At 39.9% G+C, this 20,440-nt stretch overlaps 3 protein-coding genes across 4 annotated transcripts in view; 2 read left to right on the top strand and 1 right to left on the bottom strand.

Annotated features, from left to right (window-relative positions):
• Positions 1–2,715: 2,715 nt before the first annotated feature.
• FBXO43 (F-box protein 43) lies at positions 2,716–6,766 on the bottom strand. The gene is made up of 4 exons (XM_054192903.1): positions 5,292–6,766; positions 4,254–4,356; positions 3,056–3,241; positions 2,716–2,964 (listed from the first exon to the last, which is right to left on the bottom strand). The coding sequence occupies exons 1-4, from the start codon at positions 6,764–6,766 to the stop codon at positions 2,716–2,718; spliced, it is 2,013 nt and encodes a 670-aa protein (XP_054048878.1).
• A 7,948-nt stretch (positions 6,767–14,714) lies between these two features.
• POLR2K (RNA polymerase II, I and III subunit K) lies at positions 14,715–19,114 on the top strand. 2 transcript variants are annotated; one of them, XM_054191331.1, is made up of 4 exons: positions 14,715–14,811; positions 17,539–17,602; positions 18,384–18,476; positions 18,952–19,114. In XM_054191331.1, exons 1-4 carry the CDS (start codon positions 14,728–14,730, stop codon positions 18,972–18,974), a joined length of 264 nt encoding a protein of 87 aa, XP_054047306.1. In that variant the 5' UTR covers positions 14,715–14,727; the 3' UTR covers positions 18,975–19,114. The 2 variants fall into 2 exon arrangements, with proteins under 2 accessions (XP_054047306.1, XP_054047307.1); XM_054191332.1 differs by lacking the exon at positions 14,715–14,811 and adding an exon at positions 16,870–16,941.
• The window catches only part of SPAG1 (sperm associated antigen 1), a 45,589-nt gene continuing 43,676 nt past the window's right edge, over positions 18,528–20,440 (top strand). Inside the window, exon 1 of the mRNA XM_054191328.1 lies at positions 18,528–18,570. The gene's annotated coding sequence lies outside the window, so the exon portion shown is untranslated. The remainder of the gene's footprint in view (positions 18,571–20,440) is intronic.

Below are 20,440 nucleotides of genomic sequence, written 5' to 3'. Positions count from 1 at the left end.
AAAGTTTTAAACATGCCAAAACAGAGACAAAAATACTTTAAGTTGTGACATAAGATTCAAGTATTTTTTCCTCCAAAACTACTCCTTGTTGTATGGACACTGTACCAGAATTTTTTCTTCAAAGGGAAACAATACTGATTCTTAAACTGGCTTTCCATCCAAAGGAGCACCTGTTTCAGAAATACTTTCAGAACTATTGCTAAAGTTTTCAAAACAAGGCTTGCACCTCATGAATTTCTGGAGGGGACTGCAATTCCACACATCAGAAAGTTGGCTAAATCCTCTCACTGCCTGTCCTAACTCTCCCATCAATTTCAAGGATGCATTTAAAGCTTCGTTTTTTCTTTTTTTTTTTTTTAATATTTGAGACAAAATACATTGATATTTAGCAAAGGTAAAATGCAGTGATGCCAATAGCAGTCTCACATGCTATAACATGCTGTACTTAGTCTGCATTGCAGTTACTACCATCCCCTATTTTATTTGATAGTTCAGTGGCAAGAAACAAAAGACTAATCTAAAATTAAGTTATCAAAGTTACAAACTATGTACCTTCAGATTCTTGTATAATATAACTTCCTGCCTAGAAAGTTGTTCATTATGTCAGTTTAACTTTTAATAGAAACTATTAAGCATTTCTGAAAATGTATAGTTAGTTACTTTATACCTAAGAATAAAAGAACCAATCCAATAGTTCTCTGAAAGAAATTAACCTTTAAGTAGACTTTGAACACTTAAAGTTCCAAACAATTAGAGAAATGTAAATATTAAACAAATTATAATTTAGCAATTTTAGCTATTTTCCTGCGTGCAGTCTCATCCTCTGAATTGCGTCCTCTATGAATTACCATTCTTCCTAAACAAAAACTATATACACACATACCTCTATATTCCCTAGATTGCCCCAAAATTCTTCCCCTCAATTTTTCCTTCAGAATAGACTCTATATAAACTTCTTTTTCAGTCTTCCAGTTCAAGTTCTACCAGTTTAACCCTAGACAAGAATAATGCAAAGGCTTAGCAAATGCAAATAATATGGAATGAATGCATTGATTATTTTATTCATGAAATAAACACATTTTTCTGGCAGATACATTGGGTTGATCCCTTCTTTAATGATACCATGATTGGTTAACTTAAATTTCTATGGTTTTTTATTAACCATGTTGTTCCTCCTCCTTCAAAATGCTATGTGGAGCTACTGTCACAGAAATCAAGTATGCTAAAAGTACTGACCAAATTACAAACCACAACAGTTAGAGATTACAAATAGGAAGTGATGTTTCTAGAACATTCTGAAGTGAATTATCCTTGTCCATTTGTCTTAAACATCTACAGATTGTGTGGAAAGAAAAAAAAAATCTCAGAAGTTATTTTTATTGTCTAAAAATTACAAATAAAGGCATATGTGAATACGTATTAACAGAGGCAAATACAAAGCTTATTGCTTAGTTGAAAGCTTTTTTTTTTTTAATCAGACTACTTTTTAAATAGCCCAGTGATAAGGCTTACCTACAAATACACACAGTAAAATTGCAACAAATATAACACATAGGACAAAATCAGAGGGAGAGTGGGGAAGAAACACCAGGTGACTACCGGTGTTCTGCAAGATACTTGAGACAAGTGAACTCCTTGAATTGGAGAAGTAATTTGTTATTGTATCTTCATAGAGCAAGTACTGTGTCCACTTCTGTTGCCTGTATTTCAAACTGTTTACAATTGCTAGGAGGTTTCTTAAAAAAACAACACAAAACAAACCACAAAAATAATTTGAGGTCTGAGAGGCAGATTGAGTTATTTTCCTGTAAAGGATCAGCATACTTAGTTCAAATGAAAATCAGTGAATGCCCTTAATGAAATCTACAGATAGAGAAAGGATGATTCCTAGCAGTAGGTAATCCTTTACATCAAGCAGAAATATGAAGATAATCCAGTATCTGAAAGCTGAAGTAAAGTCAGACTAAGTATAAAGGTAAGTTCACAACAGCAAGGGTAATGCAACAGCATATCTAGGTATGTGAATATATTCTATATCACCTGAAGTTTTCAAGTAAAGACAAAAAACTCTGTAAAAAAAAAAAGTACAATGGAATATCCACACAGTATCTTCTTGATTTAGAAATTACTATTCTATTGTCTTGCATTACAGAGGCTAAGAGAACAACAAAATAATTATTTGATATAAAATTCAGACAACTAATATATTGCTTTTGAGGTATCATAATTTATATAGGTAGAATTATTTCTTTACATATGTACCTAGTGCCCCACTTTAAGATATTTTTAAAACATTTACTGTAATTTAAAGTGAATAATAAATAAATCCCACTAAAAAGTTTTTTTTAAAATAATTTTCTTTAATTTGTCATTAAGACAGGAATCACATTTTTAAACATTTATGAGGTGCTGTAAGCTAGATATTGAAGACTACATTTAAGATACTTTATTTAAATATTAAGATGTTAGTAAATGCCTAGCTACAACACGACAGGTAAAACAAGACAAAGTGTTTTAAAATCTTCACTTTTTTCAAAAACAAAAATATTCTAAATTGATTAAGATATATACATAAGAAGTTATCTTGATAAGTCAGCAAAAACACATTGACTGAGACTTTCAAAATGCATATAATTAGGAAGAATATGAACAAGATCAGGAATCTAGGAGAAGGGGAAAAGGATTTAGATGTGAGGACTTACATGCCTTACAAGTTTAGAGTCTTTTTAAATTTCTTTTGCTTTGGGCACTTCCTGGAGGAGCATCTTTTTTGTTCTTCCATTTTGCAGACAAACTGCTACATTCTTTTGACCCATGGAAAGCATGCAGACATAAAATACAGAACTCAAATGCACATGCCCCTCTGCTACATAGTCCCCGTTTCTTTACCAATTGGTATTTAGCAGGATATTGACACCTTGGACAGGGTTTTAGAGCTTCATCAGTGAACAGAGTTTTAGCAACCTGTAGCAAGAGGAGGGAGAGAAGAGCTACTTAGCTCTTGTAAATGAAAATTTCCTAAAAACTGAAAGTGAAGAATTTCTTAGCTACCTACTTTTACGTATTCTTCCTGTCTACAAGTTGAATGGGGAACAGAACGGCATCTCCTGGGTGCAAGTTCAGTGTATGAAGCTGGTGTTTGCACTACAGAAGTTCTGGCTTCAGCTTGAACAGGCCTTAGAGCAGATCTATTGAGAACATTAAGTCTTGTGGCAGCATCTTCAGCTTTCAATAAATATTCCTGTTAAAGTTTATAATTATAAAGAAAAGGAAAAAAATGCACAAAAGAAAGCAAATCAGGGTTGCATTTCATTTGGGATTTGTAGCTTGGTGGGGTTTTTTTTGTTTGGTTTTTTGTTTTGTTTTGTTTTTTTGCTTTTTTTGTTTTCCCTCTGCAACAGCACATTAGAAAAGGAAATTGTGTATAGGTCATGTATTTCCCATTAGAAGTTTATGTTTAACAAGAGAACAAGAGATGGAAACCATTAAAAACAAAATCCCATGAGCAAGGTAAAAAGCCAACTCTCCTCTAGCACTCTCTGCTGGTCCTCATATTTCTCAATTAGGACACATCTCAATAGCAAGCATGGAAATAGCAAACAAGTTTTGTCACAATTAAACCACAGTTATACTGAAATGTGCACGTATACACAAGTGGAGGATATGAAAAAAATAGACTGCTATTAATATGGTTACTTTTCTAGATACCCTTTAAAAAACTTCTGTATATCCTTCTGATGGTCACAAATACACCATGAAGAAGCTTAGCCACAAGCAGTCCTGAAAAGAATCAGGAATTAGCCTAGAGTGGGTCCTACAGCACTGCAGGCTAGAGTGAAATGGAAAACGAGGAACAGCATGGTACAAAGGTATGAACAGGGTTTAAGATCTAAAGCCAGAATCAGTTGAGGAAGGGATCCTACAGGATTCCCAAGGCAGGGGCTGGAGGGGTGGAGAAAATGAAAAAGAAAGTCTCCCATAATTGAAAGACTAGTGCTCAAATTGTGGAAAGTTGGAGTGGGGGAGGGTGGGATCAATAAAAGCTGTTACATTCTCCTGTTAGAATCCTTCATGTACTCATGTTGGAACTGCCTGTATTATAGAATAGTTTTGGTTGGAAGAGACCTTTAAGATCATCAAATCCAACTGTTAACCATCAACTACCTTTCTGTAGCCTTACAAGATGTTTCCTCTTTCCTCTGACCTGTCTTTCATACTTGGAAAAAAAATACTACCTATGAAACAAACCTTACCCCAGCTTCTTCTTTCAGTTGTTTTATGTACAACTTTCTCCTCTTATCTGCACTTTTATCTTGCACAATGATTTCACGCCAGTTTTTGCTCACTTTCCAAATGCTGCAATAAATGAATGAATGAAGTTATCCACTTCCGCATTTTTGCCAAGTAGTACAGAAGTCACGACAGTAAGACTACCTTTTAAAGATTTTTGCATGATTTCATATATTATTGGTCATTTTACAGATTACTGCTATATACTACGAAAGTTCAACATATTGTTATGAAGCACAGATCTCATGTACTCTTATGCACCACTGCATAGAATAATAGAAGAGTCTAGAGAATTGCAATATAAATAACACAACATAGCTTTGACTTAGAAGATTAAGTAAGTTTCTTCCTTCCACATAAGCCGTTTACCAAGTTTGTTTCTAAAGTCACATTTTTGTGTAAGTGTTCTAAAAACATCCATGCCCTTATACTTTCATCCATTCTTCCATTCCCTTTATAACTAACACCCACAGCACTCTTAATTTCTTTGAAATAAATGACAGTTTCTATTGATTAAAAATTAATCTAGAACATTACTCACAAAGTCAAATTCTTTCAGCATCTTTGTGCTTAGAAATAACAGAATACTAAATATGCAAGAAAAAAATCTAGAAAGTGTGTTTTGAGTACTATGTATTATTGGGGCACTTTTAATGGGAAGAAGTTACTTTCTATGCTTAAAGACATTTTAATATATTTAAAAACAGACAAATACTGTGATTTGGTTTTAAGTTTACTACTTCCCATATTTGGCACTTTGTTTAGTTTGTCAGGTTTTTTTGGTTTTGTTTTTGTTTTTTTTAAATTCCCCCCATACAATATATTTTTAGAACTACATAGAAATAGCCACTTGGTTAATGGTGACAAAACTTTTCAATTTCCCCAGAAACAAATTCTATTGACAACATCCGCTATTCCAGAAGTTATTATAATTTATTTTTTATGCAGAAATACAGATTTTCACCTTTTCTGGTGAAAAAATAAAAAGCAGTAGTACTTACCTGCACAGACTTTCCACTGTTAAAGCATCTAAAACTATAGCAAGAACATGTGTTAAGTTTCTGTATTTTAATTCTGTTAAAATATCTAATTTTTCAAGGCCCATTTTCTTGCCAATAAGTCCAGCAAGAACATGTTCTAATGCAAATATTTCTGTTCCACCAATATTCTGTGATATTTGAGTTTGGTCTGATCTTTGTCTTTGCAAGCAAATTTCATGAACTATTTTCAGAGCTGGAGTTCTTGAAAGATCTCCATGACTTACAACTAGGTCACCACTAGGATGTTCTTCTAAAACTAATGCAGGGTCTTCACTGTCAAAGTTTCTTTCTTCTGTTAACATACATGCTGAAGTAGAAGGACTGCTGTGATGATCTTCTGTCTCTGACTGTGAGCCTTGTTCCTGAAGAGTGGATAACTTTCTAACTTTTTCAAGTTTTCTTGTCTGTCTTTTACTATCCAGAATTTTGGAACCTTCTTTATGTTTTTGGAAGAACTCTCGGAAAGATCCCTCATGATCAGATGATGAGTCTCCTGATTTGTCCAGATGAAGTGAATTATATCCACTGTCCTCAGGTATTGAAAGATCTGGGTAACTTGCCAGCTTGACAGGGGGAGAGTTTATTTCACTTAGTTCAAAGTTAAAGCTCTCTACAAGACTGTTTACAGAAGTCAGGAACTTACCCTCATTGGTCTCAGGTAACACATTGTAACTAGAAGTCCTAAGCAACCCATCACTCGCAAGGACACTTCCATTTAATTCATTAGTGTTACTAGCAATAACGTTCTTACACTGAATTGGAGATAAACATTCTGGTTCTAGCAATAAGGAGTCCTTACATTTGGACTCATCTAGTGTAGAAGTCCTTTGTTGTGAAAAGGAAAGTCTCCGTTTTGGGCAATCAGGATTGGAGTCCTCGGTTTTTGAAGCGCTAGCTGTCAGAGGTTTGTGACTTTTATCTCTTGGAGAATCTGAAGCAGCTTGTGAAACTCTTTCTTCAGAGCTCAAAATGCAAGAGAATATTTTTTTCCTGATGCTTCCTGAAGAACCAGGTTGTCTTTCACAGCATCCTGCAGTTGTGCCAGCTGGAACAGTCTTAGATAAAAGCAGCCTCCTGCGTAGTGAGGAGCCTTTTCTACTCACTTTAGGAGTTTCAAAAAAATCTGCACTTCTATTTGCCTCTCTTCTTTCTGATAAGGAGATAGAATTCATTTCGTTTTCAACAGACGACAACACAGGAAAGAGGGCACTTGGATGAACATGCTCAGAATGCTCTTGTAGCAATGATAAACTCGTCACACTCAGTGCTGCTTTATGTTCTACATCAGGATCTTTTACTGACTCATTGCATCTGCTATGCAGAAATATTGGAGTGCAACATGTGTCTTTAAAATTTGAATATTTCAAATTGCTGCTGGGAGATGTTAATCTATTTCTTTTAAGAGTATTGAACATTAGTGAATGACTGTCTGACATCTTCTGCTTGGCACTTTGACTTTGTAAGTGAAGATACCAGTGTTATTTCTGAAACAAATGATAAAAGCAGTCACCAAAACACCTTCAGATTAGTGAGAAAGCCTTGTGTAAGTCTACCAAGATGGCAGCCATGGCAAAAGTATTTTCATTAGTCTTAGTATCAACAGTGCTTATACATGAACACAAAGATAAGTTACAATCAAGTAGATGGTTAGAATGAGTGATTAAAATGCGTAGTACACCATAAGTGAGGCAACTTAAAACATACATCCAGTTAGCTAATTGATCTGCTAATCTTCATCCAAGGAAAAACACTTCAAATAAGCGACACAGCAACTAGAGTCTCATTTGTGTTGAAATCTGTGACAGAACTCCCTCTCATTCCAATAGGACCTAGTTTTTCCATTAGCACTGTGTTATTAGTTCATTCAACCCTAACAGTTCAGTCCTCAGGAACTAGCAGCAGCTCAGGCAATAGATGAGTTTAGACAAAAGGCATTTTCTCCTTAAGGAAAACGAGAGGACTAATCATGAAGTCACAAGTCTACAGGTCTCACTATTATTTGGATCCCTACAGTCCCTGAAGAGAATAAAACTTGTCCTCTATTTCCAAAGTGAACAGTGCATTCTTATCTACCTTAATATTTAAATATTATTTTGTAAAGGAGCTCTCTGCTTTTGCTCAGGTCTGCGTGTAAACTGAATGTTCTGAAGCTTTAAAGTGTAAAGAAATTGATGGACTGATTAGACATCCTCTCAACATGTACACAGAAAGAAAGTTCCTTTTAAACGTAGTAAGCATAAAAGCTTTTAAGATCTTCTATGTATTTTCCTAGAAGAGTTACAAGTGGCTGATGCACCCATTTAAATTAGAGATGTAAGAATACAGACTTACTTTTTTTCCCCACTCATACATAGCAGTTTCTACACCCTAACCAGAGTAACAATAGGTTACTGCTTTCTACACACAAGACATAGTAACCATGTAAAAGATATCATGAATAATGACAGCATGAGGGCTGTTCTCACAGAAACCATAGTAGTTCACATCAGTGTTACACGACTTTCAAAGCTGGAATCAGCACCTTTTACTGGGGTATGTTACTGACCTCTAGAACTGGCATTTTGGAACATAAGCCTGGAAATCACAGAATCACAGAACGGTAGGGGTTGGAAGGGACCTTCGGAGATCATCTAGTCCAACACCCTGGCTGGACAGGAACGCATCCAGGCGGGTTTTTAATATCTCCAGTCATTGACTTTTCAGAACAGACAAAAATAGGAATTGTTAAAAGGTGGCTTAAACACCAAATATTAAGACATTGCTAATATCCCAGCAGTCCTGACGTTGTCAAGCCCTAAGCCACCAAATACAAGCAGTGGGAACACAATTTGTGGGGGAATGAGGTGGAGGAGAGGGAACAACACACTATTCTTTGATGATCTTGGGTCATTTAATTAGCATTTTTTGCCATGCTGAAGGCACTTTATATGATCTTTTCATTATAGAAAGTGCTTTGGGTTATTTTCTACTGTGAAGAGACAGCAACATATAGAAGTTTAAAAGGAACGGGGTATTAAAGAGCAGACTGTGAGAGCTTGGCATAAAGGTCTACAGAATCATGCTACTATCAGTATGAAAACAAGTATATATGAAACAAACAAAAAAATTCATCCACATTAATTGAGAAAAATTCTTCCAGGAAAGAAAGGTATGTGAAAATAATTCCAAGACAACAACAAACCCTGCTTCCTTTCCCTCTCCCATTTACCTCTACAAATGCTGTGTCATGAACTAGGAAATAACATTTAAAAGACAGGAAAAAGGTATAAAGACTCTGTGTAGTACATTGCTGCTCTTCAGTTGATTGTTCACACTATGAGCGGAGGACCACACCAAAGCGCCTCTTTTTGTAAAGGGAAGAAGACCTATAAGAGACCTGTAGTAACAAAAGGGCATTATCTTTGTGTAATCTACAAAAAGAATAGAGGTTTCATTTTCTATGATGAATTTTGGTGAACTGCAGTTAGGTAGCAAACATTACCAGGAGATATTCCTACCAAAAATGCTGATGGTCAGAGATTTAAATTTTGAATGCTGTTTAGAGACAGCTATTCAAAATCTCAATCCCACCAAAAGAACACCAACTAACCACATGCTCACACTTACCTTTAGAAAAACTAATATTTTCCCTAAACACAGTCAAACTAACCACACAATTAACAAAAACGCACAGGCAGGTGAAGAAACATAATGTTCAGGCAGCACACTGAAGAAACAACAAAAGGAAAACTCACGTTTGCAGTTTCATTTTCAGATATTCCATGGAAGAAATTATCTAATCTTATTAACAACTAGAGTAAAGGAAATTTAAAATAATACAGTATAAAAGAATTTTAGCAAATTGATGTTTCAAGTAACACAAAATCACAGAAATGCAAGTTTTTGCATGTAGGGGAGAACAGAATAGCAGAGCTGTTGATTACTCAAGTAAACGCCAAAAACATGCTGTAGATACGCCAAAAACATGCTGTAGATACGCCAACGTCCAGCAGGAGGAGCCTGTGGGCTTACTATTCTGACAGAGAACAATTTTGAAAAAAATTGTAGGGAAGGCACTGCAAATACAGTGAGCAATGTCCATTATACTTCTTTACAGGAAATCCCAGTATACACCTCAGGTATACACATTCTTTTTTTTTTTCCCCCAAAACGTATTACTTGTACAAATTAAGATTTAATTTAACACAATGTCTCATTTTACAAATACACTACAGAAAGAAAAGCCTTTCAAGCCTTTCTCATAGTAGAATGAGATGCTACTTATATTCATAAGAATTGCCTAGTAAAACCTCTTATGACTTGTCTAGTGTTTTATGAGCACTTCCTTTTTTATCAGGAGAAAAGTTTTATCTACTAGATTTGACACATAATATTAAGCCCTTTTCATTTAGGAATCTTGAAATAATTTCTGAAAGCACTGTTAACCTTGTTTTAGACATCATGAAACAGATGTGCAGGGAAGAAAAGAGTGGTCACATTGCAAGTCAGTTACAGAGGAAGGAATAAAATCCATATCTGCTAAGTGTAGTTTCATGTACTCTATACATTTCTTGTATCTAATTATTATATGTATATTACTAATAATATATCTATCGTTACTAATTTTGTAGTTTTCAAATTGATCTACAAGCCAACTGCAAACTTTCTGGCAGTTTACAGAATAAAATATTTCATATTCAGAGACCCAAACTAAATTAAGAACAGGATTCAAATATTTAGACAAGAAATAATTTCTAACAAGCTTAATCTTATAAAGTGTTCTAAAGAGGTAAAAATGTTGGTTACCAGAAGGCAATGTAAATGGTGCCTGTAACTTTGACATGAGTTCTAGGGTGGAGTCACACCTGTTCCTGATACTAATTTACATTCCCCAGTAACACACACTGAACATTTATGCCTCAAACAAGATGTTTTCTGTCCTTGTTTGTCACTGCTCACCGTTGTTAACAAAACAGATAAAGGCAAAGTTTTGGTGATACAAGGATATTTTCTTCGTTATTTAAACAGATACCTTATTTGCAGTAAAACTGACTATCTGAAGACTCTGCTCTTTGAGCACCCAGATGTAAAGACACAGAAGTCATTCATACCTTCAGAGGTATTAACATGACATACGGTGGCATAGCTAAGTCCTATCTGTAAAATATGGGTCACTTACCCTAATTTGTGAAGCAACTCGAGATCTTCCAAAGCAAAGATGCTGTACACAAAGGAATGTTTACCCTTACTGATAACCTAGAGTGAGAAGGGATGCAGAGAGAAGACAGAGAGGTGCAAGAGAGACATTACCCAGGTGAGACACGGTTTTCAGGCAGTCTATATAGGCATTCACTGCAAATTCTAATTACCCAGCAATGAAGGTTATTGGTGGCTACCTAGGGACCAGCATCGGAGGGTCTCTCAGTCACCTGGGATGCCAGACACGAGCAAAGCAACAGCTTCACCTCCTCATCTGGCAAATCCAGCCCAGAGAACAGAGCCCGAAGGCCCCGCACCACCGACCACAGCTGAGGCGGCCGGCGGGGCTCCCTAAGAGCCGGAGAGGAGTCCTGCCGCCTCAGCAGCTCGCCTCCCGCTCTGGGGCCCGTTGCCCTTAGCGAGGAGCCGCTTCGCTTCTCTCCACCCACACCGGCTCCTCGCGTGCGGCCGCCGCTGCTTTCCCTCGCTTGGATTTGAACTGCCCGCCCTTACCAACCGCTGCCTCCCCCGCCCCCTCCGCGCTGCGGGCCCCGGGAGAACAGCGGCACCTCCGTGGGACGAGAGCCCAAGGAGAACGGCCCCGTCGAACGGGAGAGCCCGCTCTTCAGGAATGTGGAGAGGTACAGGCGAGGCTTGCCTCTCTCCTCACACTTTATACCCCTGCTCTGCGGCCCCCTCCCGGCCCACCATTAAAAGCACCCCTGCACCCTTCTGCGCCCCCGCCCTGCTGCTTCTCAGGTGCCTGAGGAGGGTGAGGTTTTCCCGCCTCTCCGGGAGCCCCCTCAGCTCCCTGCCGGTAGGCGCTAGCGCCTGGGGGCGGCTTCAGGGGCAATGGGCGATCACGGCTAGCCGAAGGCTTTCACAGATGACGAACCTTATCGGCACCGCAACCTTTAAGCTTGAGTTAATTAATTCGAGTTAATTAGTGCATTTGTACCCGGCGGCCCAGGATCACAGACGGTTTGTCAAGTGCCGTCTCCTTTCAGTCAGCTGTCAGCCGGGTGGGAGATGCCCAGTGATGGCGCCTAGTTTTTGCCGTGTTTTAGTTAAACTGTACTAAAAAAAAAAAAAAAAAGAACCCAACACCTAATACTTGGGTGCCTGTTTCTCCAGGGCTCGGTACAGCCACGGAGGCCACCTGCGGGCCCGGGCAGGCGGGGGCGCTGCCGCCGGCGGGAAGCGGCCGCCACGGGCGGGGAGCGGGATTGGATGTAAGGAATAAATTGTTTTACTCTGAGGGCGGTGAGACGCTGGCACGGCTTGTCCAGAGAAGCTGTGGATACCTCATCCCTGGAAGTGTTCAAGGTCAGGTTGGAGGGGCTTTGAGCAGCCTGGTCTAGTGGGAGGTGTCCCTGCTGATGGGATGGTGGGAGTAGATGATCTTTGAAGGTCCTTTCCAGCCCAAACCCTTCTGTGAGTCTGTGTGACAGAGGAACGGACAAATAAATCATCGTTTTGTTCTCCTTCCGCTGGGTGTTACTCTCCTTCACCTCACTAATAAAACATTTAACCCGGGTTATCCCTATTTTTTCTGCGTCTTTCACTGTTTACACTTCCAGTTTTCTCCCTCCACCAGGACAACGTCCGATCTGAACGAGAGATTTCAAAACGTCGTGTGCGACTCTAAAAGCAGCACCTACGTCCAAAGAAGCAAAGTAGAAGGTTTCCAAAGAAAAGCCGAAATTAGGTAACATAATTCCTTTAGGTGAGGTTCAGCACGTGCAGCCTTCCCCTGCGGCACCCTGCAGCCTGCCACAGCCAAGCCGGCGGCCCGAGGGGAACCGGAGTTAAAAGTTACCTACCCAGAGCCGGGGGAAACCCTGACATCTCTAGATAAAGAATATTATTTTACGTGACTAGAAGGTAACCGTTACGGCTAAAAAGAGAAAGGCTCTTGGGATATCTCCCCCCTTCCTTTTCAGAAGAAGAAATCATTAGAAACTTTCAGAAAAGTAACATAAGTTTTCTGAAAGTGCTTTCTATAGTATCATCTATTTCACGTGAACTGGAAGAAATTCTTTTCCAGAACGTTGTATTTACTTATAAAATAAATTGCCTTTTCTGTGAAATTGACAACTTGTTAGCTCCTTAAAGCGGGACACAGCAGCTGCAAGTTCTTTCTCTGTCACTCAAACACGGTTGGATTTATGTGACTTGGATCAAAATTATACAAGAAGTGTAACAAGTTGTAGCTGTGGCATTTAATGCAATACACTCCAAAAACGCGATTTAACAAAACGCGTCACAAAAACAGAAAACAAACAAACAAACAAAACCAACCAAACAAACAAACCCGTAACCCAAACCTGACAACGCTGCTTCTAAACAAACAAAACGAGGTGAAACAGTCCGCATCCCGTCGGGCTGCGCTCGGCTACGGCCGCGTTCCCCTCCCACCTCAAAAGCCCCCCTGCGGCTCCCACCTGCCCCGCAAGCCCTTCCTCACGCTGTCCTGCCAGTTACCCGGGAGCTGTTTCACTTGGCGGGGCAGTGAAGGTGTCCCACACCGTCCCGACACTTTCTGCGACTCCAAATCGCAGGAGCATCTTTAGGGCTGGTGTTTATCGGCCCATCAGAATGGGAGTTTTACTGTTAAAGCGCTCCGCTGAAAGGAGGCGGACTTTGTCAGAAACGGCTAAAGTAACCGAAGATCTGGTAAAATATCCTATTTTTCCAAGGGAACAGTTAAAGGACGCCAATAATCAAGCAATTACATGATTTCTTTCTTAATAGTAGAGACCTTATTTTCACAGAATTAACTTTAAATGACTTTTTCACGGTTGTATTATTACTGAGTCCTTTTAAAATTATCTATTTGTCAAACGCATTTTTAAATACAAAACGAGCCTGTAGAAATAATACCAATTGGTTAGGGCTTTTTGTTTTGTTGTTGTTTATTCATGAGATGATAATTACTTAGTGTGCGTTTACCAGGTTTCAGGCTATTTTCCCCCCTCTCCTTCAAACTCTTGGTGCACATCCACCCCTACGAGGAGCGGGAAGAGAAGAGGAGGCGGGTAGTGATGGCATGATGAGGTCAGAATCGAGATGAATAACTCTGCTTTTCACATGTCGTTTTTCTCGCATGTGCTTTATTCTGGCACTCCAAGAGTTATATTTAACTTTATCCACACATAGTGGATAGTATGGAGAAGCAGGTGAGCTGCCTAAAATCATTACTGTATTTTCATTGTCTAACTTAAATACAAAATTAGGAAAAATGCAACTATTTATTATTCCTTAAGTTTACTTTAGATAAGCTATAGGTCATGCATGAAGGTGAATTGCTACCATGAGAACAACACCAATAGTTAACAACTGGTAAGACCTCGTAGATATCAATGCATTTGGGTACCTAGGAAATGATTTTTATTCAGTATTCAGAAACAGAAAGACCTTTCCTTTAAGTGGGGAACCTTTTAAATGCTGAAGTAATTTAAATCGGCGTATTCACAAAACACAATATTTGTTGAACTTTTTTCCCCAGGAATGAAGCAAAGATAGTTAATTCTCCAAAATGCCTATCAAAGATTCCGAATTCACACCACCAGTGAGGTTGAGCCGGTGACTGAGAGCAGCCGGCACCGTGTCAGACTAGTGAAACTAACCTGAGCTAACTAACTAGTCGTCTGCACTACTTCGGTTCCGTACATGCGAGAATCGCCGTGAGTTAAACTCCTTTCGTGATACGACCTTGCACACTTAAAACACACAGTATCGCGGCTTGTCACTTTGGTTTAATATGGGTACATACGATGCCGCCCACCAGATTAAAATACCGAGATGTGTTTTTTATCCGCGGATTTTAGGTAAAACGCTTCTGAAAACGGACCGGACGGTGGAGTCGAACACCTATGCGGTTTGGAACCCCGCCGCCGTACGGCCAGGCCCGGCACGGGGCGTCCTCTTCCCCGAGGCCGGTACGGCCAAACAAAAACACCGGCAACGGCGGTTCTTATTTTATTTCTCTCTTTCCTCCCAGGGGACCGGCGCCGCTGTTCACACGAAAGCTTCTCCGTTAACAAACGCCACCAAATGCTCTGTGTTTTTCCCCAAAGTGGGTAACGCCGGTAGCGGAGTCTTTATTACTCTCCCCGCGGGGAAGAGGCCGGAGCCGACGGAGCAGGACCCCAGCCGGCGACACAGCGGCGCGCACCGACAAACACGGCGCCACCGGCCCCGCCTTCGCCGGCGCCCGATGTGTCGTCATCAGGCGACGTCCGGTGTGTCGTCATCAGGCGGCGGCAAGGAGACGGCGAGGCCGGTGGCGGTGCTTGCGCAGGTGAGCGCGGGTCGGGGCTCCCCCGGGGCTTCTGGGCTTCTCCCTTTGGAGTCGGTGGCCCCCTTCCCTCCTGCGTAAAAGCCCTGCGGGGCGGTAGGGGAGGCCCCGGTGTGGAATTGGGGCGGGATGGGGTGTCTGGAGCCGAGGGGCCGCCGAGGAAGGTGGCGCATCATAGGATCATAGAATTGTTAGGGTTGGAAGGGACCTTAAAGATCATCTAGTTCCAACCCCACTGCCATGGGCAGGGACATCTCCCACTAGATCAGGTTGCTCAGAGCCCCGTCCAGCCTGGCCTTAAAAACTTCCAGGGATGGGGCTTCCACCACCTCTCTGGGCAACCTGTTCCAGTGTCTCACCACCCTCATGGTGAAGAACTTCTTTCTCACGTCCAGTCTGAATCGTCCCATCTCTAGTTTTAATCCATTCCCTCTAGTCCTACCATTACCCAACATCCTAAAAAGTCCCTCACCAGCTTTCTTGTAGGCCCCCTTAAGATAGTGGTAGGCCACTATAAGGTCTCCTCGGAGCCTTCTTTTCTCCAGACTGAACAACCCCAACTCTCTCAGTCTGTCCTTATAGGAGAGGTGCTCCAGCCCTCTGATCATCCTCGTGGCCCTTCTCTGGACACGTTCCAGCACGTCCATATCTTTCTTGTAGTAGGGGCTCCAGAATTGGACGCAGTACTCCAGGTGGGGTCTCCCGAGAGCAGAGTAGAGGGGGAGAATCACCTCCCTCGACCTGCTGGCCATGCTTCTCCTGATGCAGCCCGGGATACGATTGGCTTTCTGGGCTGCTAGTGCACACTGACGGCTCATGTTGAGCCTCTCGTCCACCAGCAACCCCAAGTCCTTTTCTTCAGGGCTGCTCTCAAGCCAGTCACTGCCCAGCCTATATCAGTGCTTGGGATTGCCCTGACCCAGATGGAGGACCTTGCATTTGGTCTTGTTGAACTAGACCTCTTTCGTAGGCTCTGAGGGGGCCGTGGAGGAGCTCAGTAACTCAAGTTATGTAGCTGTAACCGTGGTCCTCCTTCATTCAGCGTTCTGTTTTAGAGATGCTGCCGTTTTCCAGTGCTAATGAATGACTGCTTATATTCTACTATAATGTACTGATAAAAAGACTACAACACACGTGGATTAAGGTTCTCTTAAATGGAGTGGCATAGTGGGTGTTTTAACAAAGTGGTTTGTCAAGTGCTGATCAGACTCTCCTAAACAAAAGAATGATTTTTTTCTGTCAAGCTTGTCCTTCTGTTTTCAAGACCCTACTTTTCCCAGTTGAATTTATACTGAAACAAACTGTGAAGATTAGGGAAATAATCCTTACTGTAATATTAAGCGAAAGCATCGGAAAGTCATGCTCATGAAGAAGTATCATGAAGGCTATTCACTGGACATAAGGGTTGGCTTCTGTGTCAGGCAGAACAGCGACACAGAAAGCAGCAACCTCCAAAAAACCTACAAGGAGATATTCACGTTCTAGTATAGACTGGCATTGGGCGGAAAAAAAGGGTTTACTATATCTAGTGGTTAGAGCAACAACATTAAAATTTATGTTTGTGATCATATTTACGTATTAGGAAAGGATTACTGTGAGCTTGACAGAATGTTTGTGGAGTATATGTAACTATTTAGTCTGATACTGTGAAGGAATATTTGTATCCAAATAAGTCTGAACAATCAAAACCATTATGGGGCATTAAGAGGTGACTGAAGGGTACCACTGAGTTACCAAACTCTTGATCAGTTTGATAATGATACACGCCTATGCTAGGATTTTTAGGCTGGAATTTCTTCTCTCTGGCCCTTCATTTTGTTTGTTTGGGGTTTTTTAAATTCCTATTACTCTTCTACCTACAGTGTGTTCCCAGGATTTCTAATCCCATTGTTCAATGAAAAGGTAGATTAGGTTAGATAGTGTTGTATCGGGGGAGAGGGGGGATATAACAAGGCTTATCTTGTTTATGATAGCATTGTTGTTATATGAGTGATATATAAGAAATTATTTATGTTTCCAGCAAGGAAATTCTTACCATTGGCAGGAGGGAGGAAATAAAATATTCATTGGGCTTTAATGTTTAAAATCCTGGTTTGTGCCATCTCCATCTTTGGAGGTTTTCTATACCAGATTGTCAAAGCTCTGAGAAACCTGATATTACTCTGCTTTTGAGAAATTGAATGAGATGACTTTCTGAAGTCTCTTCCGACATTAATTATCCAGTGTCCTGTGTATCAAATACAGATGGTATTTGTTTATATTTACTTTTAAGGAAGTTTTTCATCTTCAGTTAGCTTTAGATTGAGATATTCATAGAATCGTGGACTAGTTTGTGTTGGAAGGGAGCTTTAAAGGTCACTAGTCCAACCCTCCCCTGCAATGAGCAGGCACATCTTCAACTAGATCAGGTTGCTCAAAGCCCCGTCCAACCTGACCTTGAATGTTTCCAGGGATGGGGCATCTACCACCTCTCTGCGCAACCTGGGCCAGTGTTTCACGACCGTTATTGTAAAAAATTTCTTCCTTATGTCTAGTCTAAATCTCCCCTCTTTCAGTTTAAAGCCATTACCCCTTGCCCTATTGCAACAGGCCCTGCTAAAAAGTTTGTCTCCATCTTTACTGTAGGCCCCCAATATTGAAATGGTTGTGGTAGGCCTTGAAAAAATAATTAAAAAAACCAAAACAAAACACTGGTGTGCATGTTGTGTTTTTTTTTTTTTTTTTGTTTAGAACATGGATTCACAGAAGGATGTTCAACCTCCAAAGCAGCAGCCAATGATTTACATTTGTGGAGGTAAAGACAAGACGTCAGTGCATTTTTTTAATCTGTTTTACTTGCGTGTTTTAATAATCAAGAATGCATAATCGTTATAGTGAAGAGTACCTAAATACAAGTAGTTGTTGCAGTGTGGATCCTGATGTTCTTTAAAGCTTTACACACTGATGGTACCACATATATGGGGTATATATGGATAGCGATCTGGAAGTAATTCACTAGAGCTTGTGTTGCTCCGTGGAAGTCCTCCATCTTCAGAGGACGCTTTCTCCAAGTGTCTGCTTGTGGTGCAGATAGTGGACCTTCTATTTAGTACATCTCGGAGAGTTTTTTTGAAAATGTTGTGTGGTCACTCAGCTTGTATCGAAGTGCAGTAGTCAGATTCTCTCTTATCTATATATAAGCAAACAAAAATTGGTGAATTTGAGTTGTCACTTCAGGAATCTCTGAAATATTTTGTCTTTTAAGAAAATAAACTTGGGGCTTTGGGGGGCTGAGCTGAAGTTTTCATTAGTATACAGTCTAGTTGAATCAAGAGTGGAATGTATTCTGTGCAGCAATAATTTAGTGATTTCTAGCAAGGTCCTCTTTGATCTTAATATAAGTGAAGTTTGCTAATTTTTTTTGCACAGTATCTTGATATCATTCAACTCTTGATACAAATTCACTACAATTACTTTTGTATTATGTTTTGTTTGCCACAAGCAGGAATTTGACTGTTACAACTTTTGAAAGTTATCTATGCATTAACAATGCTGTTTTTTTTACCTGCTCCCTTTCTTTTCTTTCATCGCATCAGAATGTCATACAGAAAATGAAATAAAGGCAAGAGATCCTATCAGATGCAGAGAATGTGGCTACAGAATAATGTACAAGAAAAGAACAAAAAGATGTATCCTTTTACACGGACGCTTGAATACATTTGGGAATCTCTGGATAGAGACAAGGTCTATAAGGGAAACCAAATGGAAGATTTGAGTAATTCTGTAAGAATCCTTCAAAGTCAAAAATCAGTACAGCAGAGCAGAGTACCATAGAGAAATCTCTGCAATGTGATTGGGGATCTTGTTTTCTGTCCTGTCACTTTCTCTGTTTTTTTCAATTTTTTATGCAAAATATAGTAAGTTGTGATAGTCTGCTGGGTGATGTACTATGAACAGTTGATATGAGTCAGCCTTTTAACAAAAGGAAAGTGTTGTGGGATTAATTAAAGATGAGTTTTGAAATGCTTTTAAATAGTTAGTTGTGACGTTAGATTTAGGCAGTCTCTCTTGTTTTTTTCTCCCCTTTCCTCCCCTCCTTCTTCTCCCTAATCTTTTTTCAACCATTTCAATAATTTTTTTTTTCCTTTAACTGCACTATTCCAGTGGTTGTTTTTGATGCCCGATGATTTTTGCCAAAGATGTAGTGACTTTATGCTGCAGTTTACTCTTTCTGATAACTTTGCTCTGTAAATCCATTGGTGTACAAATGCACACTATTATTTGTGTTTTAAGATATTGAAATATTAAAGTTTACTGTGATGCTAAATTTTGTCTATACTGTCTTCCAGCAATATATTTCTAAAGCTGTTGGTTAAATTGTAAGAATATATAGCAGTATTGTATTCTTCTTGACTTAACCTTGCCTTCATTACTCTCATCTAAACTTTATTTGCATTTTAACTTTGTTAAATGTTCTTTGGACCCCTATGAACTGCATAACTATGGTTTGAATAAATTTGACTGAAAATGAAGGCTACACAAAGCTACGTCTGAAACCCATACCTGGATTTCAAAAGAGCAAATTTCAAAAGACTTGAGAGCACCCAATTGGGGCACCCGGCTGTGGAGGAAGTGTCAAAAAAAATTATCTCTCAGAAAAGAAGAGGTGAGAGAGGCAAGGTAAATATTAAGAAACAATGTGTAAACAGAAGTTCCCAAAGTGCTTCTTGACTTGGTTGTACTCAAGGAAGGAATTAGGTTTGTGCTATAAAGGTAATTTGGTTAGTGTCCCAAAACTAAAACAGTGTCTTGTTTTGCTTTTCAGATGACTTCTTGGGGGTCTGTATTAAAAAGGTCGAAGTGCTTACTTTGTATTGATAAGCCAAAACTTTTCGCATCTGTCTATTTGGAGTATGTGTTAAGTAATACTAAAATATCCATATCACTAAGGTGTACTGCAGAATACTGCTGGATTGTGCCTGATGATAATTTAGCCTCCTTAAATGCTTCCAAATATCAATTTTGGTGGTGCTAATGATGCTTTTGATGTTGAGCTAATGTGTTTAACTCTTATCAGTGTAGTAAGGTGTCTTTGTTACAGACTGCGTGACCATGTACTGGCTCACAAATGAAATACAGTGGGTCATTTTAGGGGATAAAAAAGCATTCTTGAAGGGTTTTTTGGGAGCTGTTTGGTTTAGATTTTCTTTTATCTGATCTTAGCTGTTATGACATTCCTTATCTGTGTTTTTCCTTGGAAGCCAGATACACTTGAGTATAAACATAACACTTCTACCACACAGTTGCTATCAGTTTGTTGACCAGATGGGCATGTATAGTGTGCACCACGTGCCTGCACAACAGAAGCAAGTTGATGACATGGCATCAGCTGTTGATGTGACTGATGGGAGGGTGAGCTCGAGGGCTGCCCATGAAGAGAGGGCAGTACCAGTGCTACAGAAGGCCTGGTGGGAGCAGGGGATGGGTTTGGCTGGGTTGTGGGCTGACTGGGCTTTACTAGATGGTGAATCCAACCAGGGAAGTGGTGGAATCACCATCCCTGGAGGTATTTAAAAGATGGGTAGACGTGTTGCTTAGGGACATGGTTTAGTGGTGCTTTTGGCAGTGTCAGGCTGATGTTTGGACTCAATGA

This window comes from Rissa tridactyla, chromosome 2 (assembly GCF_028500815.1).
Source record: "Rissa tridactyla isolate bRisTri1 chromosome 2, bRisTri1.patW.cur.20221130, whole genome shotgun sequence".
Lineage (NCBI taxonomy): Eukaryota > Metazoa > Chordata > Aves > Charadriiformes > Laridae > Rissa > Rissa tridactyla.
The sequence above is the reverse complement of the archived record's forward strand: the minus strand, read 5'-3'. Positions and strand labels throughout refer to the sequence as shown.

What these genes read in the sequence shown, in the direction of transcription:
- FBXO43 (XM_054192903.1), bottom strand. Translation starts at nt 6,766, where the DNA reads ATGTCAGACAGTCATTCACTAATGTTCAATACTCTTAAAAGAAATAGA. An exon ending in AACTGAAAGAAGAAGCTGGG is followed by an intron (nt 3,242 to 4,253) that starts GTAAGGTTTGTT and finishes AAACTTTAACAG; the next exon opens with GAATATTTATTGAAAGCTGA. An exon ending in GACAGGAAGAATACGTAAAA is followed by an intron (nt 2,965 to 3,055) that starts GTAGGTAGCTAA and finishes CTCTTGCTACAG; the next exon opens with GTTGCTAAAACTCTGTTCAC.
- POLR2K (XM_054191331.1), top strand. Translation starts at nt 14,728, where the DNA reads ATGTGTCGTCATCAGGCGACGTCCGGTGTGTCGTCATCAGGCGGCGGC. An exon ending in CGGTGGCGGTGCTTGCGCAG is followed by an intron (nt 14,812 to 17,538) that starts GTGAGCGCGGGT and finishes TTTTTTGTTTAG; the next exon opens with AACATGGATTCACAGAAGGA. An exon ending in CAAGAAAAGAACAAAAAGAT is followed by an intron (nt 18,477 to 18,951) that starts GTATCCTTTTAC and finishes GCACTATTCCAG; the next exon opens with TGGTTGTTTTTGATGCCCGA.